This window comes from Micropterus dolomieu, linkage group LG07, assembly GCF_021292245.1.
Source record: "Micropterus dolomieu isolate WLL.071019.BEF.003 ecotype Adirondacks linkage group LG07, ASM2129224v1, whole genome shotgun sequence".
NCBI lineage: Eukaryota > Metazoa > Chordata > Actinopteri > Centrarchiformes > Centrarchidae > Micropterus > Micropterus dolomieu.
Window position 1 is genome coordinate 11,617,092 of NC_060156.1, and position 11,356 is coordinate 11,628,447.

The window sequence follows — 11,356 nt, forward strand, 5'->3', positions numbered from 1 at the left end:
AAAAGTCAGAGGTGTAGAGAGTGAACAGAAAAGGTACAGTTCCCTGGGGTGTGCCTGTGCTCCTCGCCACCACGTCTGACAGGCAGCCCTGCAGCCTTTTAACATGGCAAATTTGAACGTCTTAAGACTACAGAAAATATCATGTTAACACATCCATGTTGGGGGATACCACTTCATCAGTTTCTGAGGGAAAACTCTTTCATACAATAATTGCAAGAAAGAAAATAACTCCTCACTCAAGGGACAATAAAAACATCTCCCAGCAGGAGATCTTTAGAAATAAAGTCGCTGAGGGTCTGAAATAGGTGTACAGCCGACCACAATAAAGATCAATAAACGGATATCCAAAATATAAGCAATGCCAAAAATCTTGTGTCTTGGAGTCTCTCTCAAGCAAGTGTGTACAATTAATTCAAAATGATCAATGATTATGTTCATGACATTGAAAATCAAGTCCCCTAAGTCACAAAGTTGTAATGATTGTAATCCAGAGAAATTTACTTAATCATTGATCAACAAAATAGTAATGAAGCATTATTTGTGTGTGTGAATTTCCCAATTGTTTATTGAAAATTAGTTATAGGCTAAATTTGATAAACCGAATGAGATAGGGCTGTAATTAAGTAAAGTAAGTCATTATTGCTTAATCTGCAGTTATTTTCTCAATTAAATTATTTAATTGAAAGTAATCATTAATCTAAAAAATTGTGATGCCCATCACAATTTCATAAAGCCCAAAACCCAAAGTTGAACAGGTGACAATCACATGAAACTCTGATGGACATAATAATTATTTTGCTCTAAAAATGACTTCAAGTATTAATTGATTATCAGATAAATTGCAGATTTATTTTTTGTCCATCCACTCATTAATCAACTAAGTTTAAACAATGAGATCTGAACAGATGTCTTTTAAAACTACAAATATCATCATGCTTTAATTTACCAGTTCAAAATGCTGGCTATTTATGATTTTATATCTGTTAGCAGGTAAACAGTGTCAATATTAAAACATATTTGATTACAGTGAAGTCTTTGTCTGTATTTTCCAACCGTGTCTAACTGTGAAAGATGAGTAGAAGACTTAACTAGCTTGAGTATGGGATGTTCTCGCAGGTTGAAGTTCCCTTCGGACTTGGAGGAGCTGAGGGAACTGGCTGAACTCCTGCAGTTTTACAAGACGGAGCACACTGAATACGTCCTGCTGCTCTTCTGCAGTGCATATCTCTACAAGCAGTCCTTTGCCATTCCTGGATCCTCGTTCCTGGTAAGGTAAAAATTGTTTCAAATATTCTCTGCACTAGAGCTGCAGCCAACTATTTTTTTCATTGTCGATGAATCTGTTGATTAGTCGCTCGATTAATCGATTAGTTGTTTGGTCTGTAAAATGTCAGAAAATGCTGAAAAATGTTAATCAGTGTTTCCCAAAGCCCAAGATGACGTCCTCAAATGGCTTTTTTTTGCAGACAATAGGGCTGAACAATATGAAAAAAAAATAATCATATTGCAATAATTTGGACAGATATTGCTATATGTGATTTTTGCTGGTGTCTGTACCAAAAAAGAGCATGTTCCTGTTAAGTCTGGATAATACAGTTTGTGTTGGCCGGGGCATCACTGGAGCACCACAATGCTTCATTTTTAATTGTATGTTGTGACACATTTACGTTTATCAAAAAATTGCAGCTCCTGCGATTTAGACATTGCACTTGACTATATTGCAGTTTTGATAATATTTCGATAGTTAGTCCATAAATAAAATATTATCAGACAAAGAGGAGTAAAGAAAGTATAAAAATGTTAAGATTTAAGATGCTGGAATAAGAGAATTTTGATTTTTGTTCTTAGAAAACTACTAAAACATATTAATTCGTTTCAGCAGCCCTAAACCAGTTAATCAGTGCAGGTCTACTTTGCACCGATGCTGGATAAGAAGGCAGACATTCTTGTAAGGAAGGCAAAAACAGTGGCTGTTGGAAGTGTTAAAAAATGTATTTCATCTTTATGGTAAGAATTAGTCACAGCATTTTGGATAAAAATATTCAGCTAGCTCAAACAACAAAGGCCTTTGGGTCAATGACATGACGTGCATATTTTTGTGTCCAAGTGAATTCTTTTCTGTTAAATTAATTTTAATCAATTCATGACATAATACATATTTTATAAAAACAAAAACCCATTTGGTGTGAATACATTTTCATTTTCAACATTATAATGATATATATTTTATGTTTTGGCATCTAAAACTCCCAAAATGTCAGGTGGTGCAAATAAACAGAATAAGAAAATATTTTAAATTGTGTTTTAAGCATATTAAATTCAAAATAAAATACTGTGGCATGATGTTATGTTTTAAACCTTTCAAATAAACCAAATTTCTTTTTAACTAAGTACCAATAGTTTTAAAATTGCTGAGATAATTAAAAAACTTCTGTCCAGCAATTTGCATGTTTTCAGTTGTCAGGGTGGCACAACCGTAAGCATGGGACATTTATTCCAAAGTGAAAATGTATTAACAGTGACTGAGAGTTATTGCATCATCCAGAGGACCCCAAGTAACCTTTATGTCTGAGTGAAAAGGTTTGTAAATCCCTTTCAAATAATGACAAAAATACCTATGTTTAACTTTTAGTCAGACTGATTCACTTTCCATGTCAGGTGGTACAACCAGTGTAATACTGGAAAATTATTAATTTATCATGAAACCTTTTATTTAATCAAACCAATGTATGTATGAACTTGCTAGCAAAAGTTAATACAAGTTTCATACTATAAGCCTGTTATATTTGAAATAAGTTATAAAGTCAGGTGGTGCATTCAGTATGTCAGGTGGTGCAAATGCAAGGAAAGTTGTTGTGACTAATGTTTGGCTTGATAATGAAAATTTAAAAATTTGTTTTAAATTAAGAATGTTTTACCGCGTCTAAGCTTTTTCATGAGAATAGGTTGTGTTTACTAGCTTCAGAAGAGCTGCGTTCAATTCTACCAATTTAATAAGGCACCTAAAAAATGAACACTAAACAGAATACAGTGAGTTCACTTAGGTAACTCAATCCGAAGCAACACACGAGGATACTGTTAAGGATAGAGAAATTTAATTAAACAGCGATCCTGAAGTGTACACTATGCAACTGTATTTAGTAAAATATAAGTATCGGATCGGGACTCAGACTTGGCAGATACTAAATATTAAATGACTCGGATCAGGGGCAAAAAAAGGTGATCAGAACATCCCTATTTGTAGTTATCTGAAGATGAAGATGGAGGGAAAACTGTGAAACTCCCAATTTAGCCAGCAGTCCAGAACAGAACAGCACAAAGTGAGGCAACAGTGGAAGCAAAACCGGTGAAAGCACAGGGAGAGGAACATTTAAAACGTTGTTCAATTACAATGGAATACGTAGGGGTGGGAATCACCAGAGGCCCCACAATACGATATTATCACGATACTTATGTCACGATACCATATTATTGCGATTTTAAACATATTGCAATTGTGTCCCCAAAGGAAAATTCTTTTTCTAGTGGACTGAAAATGCTATTTTATTAGTGCCAAAAAACAAACTTCTCATGTACAATTTATATAATAAAAGATCGATACTTGACGTTCGTGTTACGATACAATATAATATCGCGATACTATGCTGTATCGTTTTTTTTTTTTTTTTTCCACAGTGAATCCACTGCACTGTAGCCTGTTTTTAATCAGTTCATTACTTTTACTTCAACAGAGACTGTTGACTAAAACACCTTTTTTGTATTTGAAAGAAAATTGCAATTTTACAGTATGTTCGCTGTCATTACTAATATGTTGTCAGGTGGCGCAACTGAATTGTCAGGTGGTGCTACCAGCTACAATATTGATTTAAACTGATAGGTTGAAGCGAACATATGGTTTAAAACAATGATGATCATGAATACTGTATTGAAAACGTCAATTTTTATTTTTGTATAATTATTTTTCCATCACTAAATGTAAAATTGGATGCTAAAGATACTAAATAACTGGCTTCTAGAATGCAATAATCTTAGATAATTGTAAATACAAATCACAAGCACAAAATAATAATTTGTTAAGCCTATAGACACTCTAGGGAATACTTGCCAAAGCTATAAATTAGAATAAATAGTAGGAAAATATATATGTTGTTACAAATATTTGGTTGCGCCACCTGACATTTTTTGGGCTGTGAAGTTACAAAAATGTGTTTTAAACACTTTAAAATGTTATTTAACAAATAAAACTTGTTTATACACATTGTTCTAATTTCAAAAATATGAATTATATCTATTTTGAAAAGACTTGAACTGACTTTAAAAAAAAAAAAACAAACAACATTTTTTGAAGCTTTTTATGTCATTTACCCCTTTTGCGTTTTGGACTTTTGTGACAGTTTTTATTCCCAGTTTAATCTGTACAGCCGAGTGTGCCGCACAGAGAAGAGGCCTCAGCCACACACCACATGCTGGTTAAAGTGACTCTAACCCAACGTCTCACACTTAAAACCACTGTTGGATCACAGAGGATTTAGAAACCGTAGATCTGTGTGTCAGCTGATCATTACACATATTGATGATGTCTAGTAACACAGTCCTTCTCTGCTTGTCTTTGTGCAGAACATACTAGCAGGAGCTATATTTGGACCATTTCAAGGGCTGCTGCTCGCCTGTGTACTCACCACAGTCGGCTCCACCACATGCTACCTCCTGTCCCAGGCTTTCGGAAAACGCTATATTGTTAACCTCTTCCCTGATAAAGTCTCCATGCTACAGAGGAAGGTAAATCTGTGTTCTCATTCAAGGCAACAAATATAGAAAATGTTGTGTAAAATTATATTTGACAACATACGAACTTTTAAAGCAATGATGCACTTAGTTTAAAGCCGGGGCAATGTCGTAAAAACTAGCAAGAGACTGCTAGATTTTGAAAGTATCCAACTGAATGACTTTCTTTCAAAGCCACAACAAAAATACAAGAACAAAAAAAGCTTCAAAAATACATTGCCTACCCCAGCTCTTACCAAGTAACTGTTCTTCCTGGGTTGTATATCTTCTACATAGGGAGATAAAGATCAGCACACTGCTGACTATAAATACACTGCAAGGCCTAGTAAAAAAAAAAAAAGTGTAAGCCATCATCACTGTCTTACCAAATATCCAGTCAGAGATGTTTCTTAAAGCAACTGCAAGGCACTTCTTTCTGCAGCCCCTGTGGACAAAAGCGGTAGTTTCCACCGCCTCGGGTCGTAAAGATCTTGATGTGGCTAGCGAGCAAGTGGATTTGTTTTGGACGCGAGGGAAAGAAAGACGCAACTTGTTTTTAATAATACTTTTCTTTTTTGGAACACCGCTGTTTCAGGGCGCGTAGCGATGAGGTAATGTATTTATTTGTGGCTATGACAGATTAATAAACTGTAATATGACAAAGGTGACTCAAAGTAAACTTTGTTTTGGTACAGTTCATAGACCTAGGTTAGATGTAAGCCTACAACTTATATATTCAGTTGCTCAGTAATATTTATTTCATAAGCTAAAGTTCAACATTATTAGGGAATCAACATTCCTTAAAAATGTTCTGTATTCGTAATAATAAGAAAACAGAAAGATATAGTTCAGGCCAAAATAAAATGTCATGTTATCAGCCATTTCTTTTACAATACTATCCACCGTGACCTATACCTCCATGGACTGTACACAGCCAAATAAAACAGACATAGCATACCTGTCTTGGAGGAAGACGGACAATTCAGGATCGGTTTTGAATAATTTCAAATCCCTCAATTCTCCCCTATGTGTTGAACCCTGAACCAAGATCGACTCCCATTTTCTCTTGGCTTATCGTGCCCCAGTATCAGCTATAACCACAAAATATAAAGTCAGAAATAAAAGGAAGCAGAAGAGGACTTTTAACTAGCTAACGTACCACTCACTGTAAAAATGTAAACAATAGCAACAACAACAGCCACAGTCACAGAATATTATGTGGTGTAAATGTTTACAGGTTTTATCACCTCCCCTAGGAGGTGTTATGTACTACTATTTCAGGTTTCATTAAGAAATATGACACCTACATATGTGAACGCGAGGTGAGGCTGCGTACTGACATTGAATCAGAGTCTATACTGTACGCCTCCATTTAGAATATAAAGTTGTATTTTCCTGACCCGATGTATTATTATGTGCAAAGTTATACCAGGAGGTGTTTTGCAGTGTTATTAACTAAATCTTATTCTACTATAACGAGGTTAAATGATGACTCTTGTCATGTTCCTGTTGAAAATCTACTCAGCAGGCTGTTGTGGTTACTGACAGTTGACACTGTTCATAAACCAGTGTGACATAACACTGACACCCAAAAGAGAAATTACTATCTATCTTACGATAGATAGTAATTAGTAGTATTAGTAGTATCTATCTACTGTCCCTTCATTGATTCAAACATCTCGTTTAACATCTCGTCTTTATCTCCCAGGTCGAGGAGAACCAGGACTGTTTGTTCTTCTTTCTGCTCTTCCTGAGGTTCTTTCCCATGACTCCCAACTGGTTTCTGAACATGTCTGCCCCGATTGTCAACATCCCCATCACCTTCTTCTTCTGCTCGGTCTTCATTGGTAAGAACATACACCTGCACACCTGATTGACGGCTTGCTGTCAAATTATGATGATCCAAAACGGAAAAACAGATAAACAGAAAACAAAAAAAACAGACATTGGTTTTTCTTTTTCTTTTTTAAAACCAAAACAGAAAAATATTGATTTGATATTTAATGAGTCCGATTTGTGTTACACTTAAACCTGCAGCAGATACACTTGGGCGATTGTGGTGCCTGATTAAATGTAAATGAGATGCAGCATCTCGTTTTCAAGAGGGTCCAAATACACACATAAATAAGATGAGCTTGAACAGACAACAGATTGGAGCATGTAGGGCGAGGGAGAGGAGGTTGCACCCTGACCTTAGCCTCAAGAAAAAACCCTTGATAAACATTCGGGTATTTTTTGAGATCGCTCAGCTGCTTCAGATCCCAAACAAAATGCTTCCTTGATTCTGACATACTTAAGCTAGAAATAGGAGAATTTTGAGTGTTTGAGGCTCTGTAATATTTGTATATGCTCACTTCTACAATCATATTAGCCATAGTTGATATGAGATGCGACCTGACAAGAAACAGCCTTTATATATAAAATATTTAGCCTAATGTTGACTTTTTGTTTCACAGGATACACGAACACAAGTCTCCTGGTTCAAAAGTCCTGGCCCTCCTTTCACCCCAACCATGTTCTAACTCAGTCTTTTCTGTTAAATATCTCATACCTGCCTTTACCGTCACAAACTGACGCTACAGGGCTTCCCCCACTGCATTGACCTATGACACTATAGGGATTCCCAGTGCGTTACAAACGCCGATAGGCCTTGATCATGCGTCCATATGTGACGAGTCGGGGAGTGAGAACGGGTTGTAGGGATACAACACTGGTCAAAGATAGAACAAAACGCAGCTCCTTTGTTTTCCCTTATGGATTTAAAACAGAAAAACAAAACAGTTTTCCATTTTTCCGTTTTGGATTTAAAACAGAAAAACCAAACAATGACTTGGTTTTTTGTTTTTTCTGATTTGGTTTTGAAACGTAGTAATTAAAGAACGAACCATACACTCTAAATCAAAACAACACAGACCATTTTCAATTCTTTTGATCCCCCAGATAAACAATGTAGACACCAAAAGAAAAAGGACTTTACATTCACCTAAATCAATGTTGAAAAGGCCACTTTAATGGCTGCTCATATTTGGTTGCTCCTCTTTGTATTAGTATTGGTTATTACGTGCATTCTGATTTAAAGTGTTCATTGTTTCTGTCCTTTTTTGTCTAACAAAATCACAGAAAACGGGGATTCAATTCAAACAAGAATACCAGATAAAACTGCAAATAGCCCTTCTTATAATGTCCACCAGAGTTTTGTTATTGATCTACTTGCTTTCATAGGTCTCCTGCCGTACAACTTCATATGTGTCCAGACAGGCGTCATGCTGTCCGAGGTGTCGTCACTGGATGACTTGTTCTCCTGGGAGCGGCTGCTGCAGCTGCTGGCCATTGCCTGCATGGCACTGCTGCCTGGCGCCCTCATCCGCCGCTTCAGTCAGAGGCGTCTCAAACTGGATGTCCGTTCGCAGAACGGGCTCGTTGCAGATAAGAAAGTCAAGTGATCTGTTCTGGGAACGAGTTTGTTTGTTCCCTGGCACTTTGATGACCTCTGCCGTGAATGTAATTAGTGGTGACTCTTCAGAAAAACCTTATGCACATACATGTGTAAAGGTTTCTTTTATCTGGGAGTGCTTTACTTTTCTGGAGCCACATGGAGATGGAGAGGTTTTAGAAAAATAAGAGTGGCACAGTGGGATTTGAAGCCAAGTATTTTGTTTTACCAAATGTTGGTGTTTCTGTGCCATGGCGCCTGTTGGCATGCACAGTATATGTATATTATTTGGCTTCGATTATGAAAAGAAGATTATTGAGATAAACCAATTATTGTGCTGCATTCCGTTTCACAATGATGCTCTTGTTTTGTCTTGTAAATCCAGCGCATCCCTTTCCTTTACAGCGGTGGCTCTCGCCTATCTCTAAAAGCCCAAACTCTCTCTCAGCCAGGCTGTGACATATTAAGTTCAGCTCAAGCCAAGATGACAGGGGTAAAGACTGCTATAACTGGCACCATTATTAGCTTAAGCCTTCGGCATTTTACACTACATAAATAAGCCCAGTGGCTAGTGGACCTTTCCATAGCTTATAAATTACATATATTTTTACTTTTGTTACTAATCGTTGATTTAAGTCACCGCATTTCATGAGAGAACACCACGGTTGAATTTCAGCATTATGTAATATTACGTAAGTTGTCGTCCACTCCAGTAGTTCACCTGTCACCTGCTCAGCCCCCCCAGGCAGCCCATCTGCAGTCAACCTATCGAAACACTGCCTTTCTGTCATTCTATCACCTCTAAGAGGCTGTTTAAATTTAATAATGTTGGATGACTATTTCTTATAACTTGGGCTATTTGAGATTTTTGGTGTTCTGCATAATAACTTTTTTTTAATGAAGCATTAAATAATTGTGATTATGATTTTCGTTGTAATGGAGCAGCCCTAATGTATATAGATATATGAATGTACAGTAATTATATGGAAAGAGGGAGGGGTTTTAGGGAAACTTTGGTGTTATACAGTAAGAGTACTGCTTCAATGTTAACAGCTAGTGTTTCAAGTGCCTGTCATCCCTGGTTCAAACTTCTACCTCCAAAAATGACAGCCTACCAGTGTTCATAGTGGCTGGATGGTTCCAATGATTGTTTTTTGGGTTTGTTTGGATTATTATATTTGTAATGTAAAAACTGATCATGTTTGCAGTGTATGTTAAACAACTTGGAAGTTGTATTTTTCTTGTGTGACAATCACATTTTGCAATTTTAGTATAAATTCTAAGAGTGTATAGGACAGTTTTTACTATTTTTCAACTCTGCTTGAACTTTGAACTTGAGATTTTTAAAATTGTAGAGACCAGAATTATTGAATTGAATAACAAAATGTACAGCCCTGTTTTACCGTGTCATATCTAATCAGCTGGATTCATATCTGAAAGTGAATGTGCAGTTTATTCAGGCAGTGTGAGGCCTCTGTTAAACCAAGCCTTAATATTGCATTGCAATCCTTCTCTTTGCTGCCTCTTTTCACGGTCCATGTGTCTTTTGTACATTACCTGTCCAGCAGCTTCTGCGTTGCACAAAGTGTTTTAAAACTCTTTCTTAATTTTGCTGATGTAAAATGTTATGTCAGCTTTCTGTTTCTTCAAAGATGTGAATTCTTTTAAGTGTAATCTAATGCAGACTTTGGCTGGTACATTTGTCAGATTATAAATGATGTGCCACCTTTTTATTCCAGAGATGACAAAAAAAACTTTGAAATAATAAATCAACAGTAAACATGGAAAAACAGCATTTTGTTTTTTTCAAATATTCTTTATTGCTCAGATCTAGGTTGCTCAGCAATACAGTTCACTCACAACTCAAAACAACAGCATGGCTGTTACCAGAAAGGCATGGATCCACGAGATGTGTTTAAAAATGGATCATTTGTCTGTCCAGTGCACAGTCACCGATCACCTTGAGGTGTTTGGGACCGTTTGGCCCATGGGGAATTGTAGAACTTGAGGGTTGTTGACCTACTGAGGAAACAAAAGGAATCTCCCAAATGGTGAAATGCAGTTAAGAAATGGATCCATGTGAATCCACTACTGAAAGTCTAGTGCTATATGAAGTGTAGTAAATACTGGACCGCCGTCAGTCTCATGCAGTGCTTTGTGTTTTCTCATTGAACAATTAGACAGGACAAAAAACACTGCTGTGGTTCTGCATACATCCGGCCAGACTTCGCTAAATCCTTTTCTCGGCTAATCCATAATTTTAGGATGGTTGTTGAATGCAGAACAAGTTTTATCAGATTTTATTTTTTATTAATGTGTTTTTTTTGGACCTGGATACACCCTCCTTCCTTCTTTGTATGTCACAGATTCATTTTATTTTGCCATTCTGATTCTCCCAAATTTGTTCAAAATTAGAGCTAGGATATTTTTCAACCACAATTAAAAGCTAGTATTATTGGTAGTGATCTAACAGGAATGAATATTATAAGCAAAGAATCCCAGCTACTGCTCCGGACTACATTATTAAATCAGTGTAAATGACGCCATAACAAAACAAAACAAAAAAAAGCCTAAACTATCCAACCACCATGTGATATGACTAACAACACAGTACACCCTCAGTGATGTGTGTAATTGTGGTTTTCTGGTACTGAATATTAATGTCTAGCAACACCCAACAAAACCTAGAAACACCAATCCTTGGAAGTAAAAAAAAAAAAGAAAAGAAAAAGAGAAAAAAGGTTACTGTCATCTTGACAAGTTTCGCCTCAGATTGCGGTTGGCTTACAAATGTCTCAACAAGCAGGACGCCGTGCTGACAACACCACAGTGTAACCGAACCAGCTCATAGGGAAACCTGCACTTACTGTATAAAGAGCCAAAAACACAAGAGAGACAGAGGCCTGAAGAGTCCTCCGCAACGCAAGAAAAGAGCCTCAGCTTCAAAACTGCTCTAAAAAGCTACTGCTTGACAGTCAAACAAACCACGAGTGACAAACTACAGTTTCCAGTGCTACCGTGAAAAGCCGTTTTCTCCCCGCGACATGGCCCTACTACAGTGAAGCAGACCACCACAGGAGTCATGCGTTCGAGTAGAAGCACCGTACTGCATCCGTGTGGGTAAGGTCGGGGTATTTGAATCAGCTCTGGTGAGCTCTC

General features: G+C 36.9%; 1 protein-coding gene across 2 annotated transcripts in view; it reads left to right on the forward strand.

Moving 5' to 3' along the window:
• Window positions 1–9,987, forward strand: part of tmem41aa (transmembrane protein 41aa) — a 12,570-nt gene extending 2,583 nt beyond the window's left edge. Inside the window, exons 1-4 of one of the 2 annotated variants that reach the window (XM_046054403.1) lie at window positions 1,081–1,267; window positions 4,618–4,779; window positions 6,473–6,611; window positions 7,987–9,987. In XM_046054403.1, coding sequence (XP_045910359.1) covers window positions 1,100–1,267; window positions 4,618–4,779; window positions 6,473–6,611; window positions 7,987–8,207 — 690 coding nt within the window. In that variant the 5' untranslated portion in view covers window positions 1,081–1,099 and the 3' untranslated portion in view covers window positions 8,208–9,987. Of the gene's footprint in view, window positions 1–1,080; window positions 1,268–4,617; window positions 4,780–6,472; window positions 6,612–7,986 lie in introns of those variants that run through there. The other variant, XM_046054402.1, reaches the window with a different exon arrangement.
• The last annotated feature ends 1,369 nt before the right edge of the window (window positions 9,988–11,356 follow it).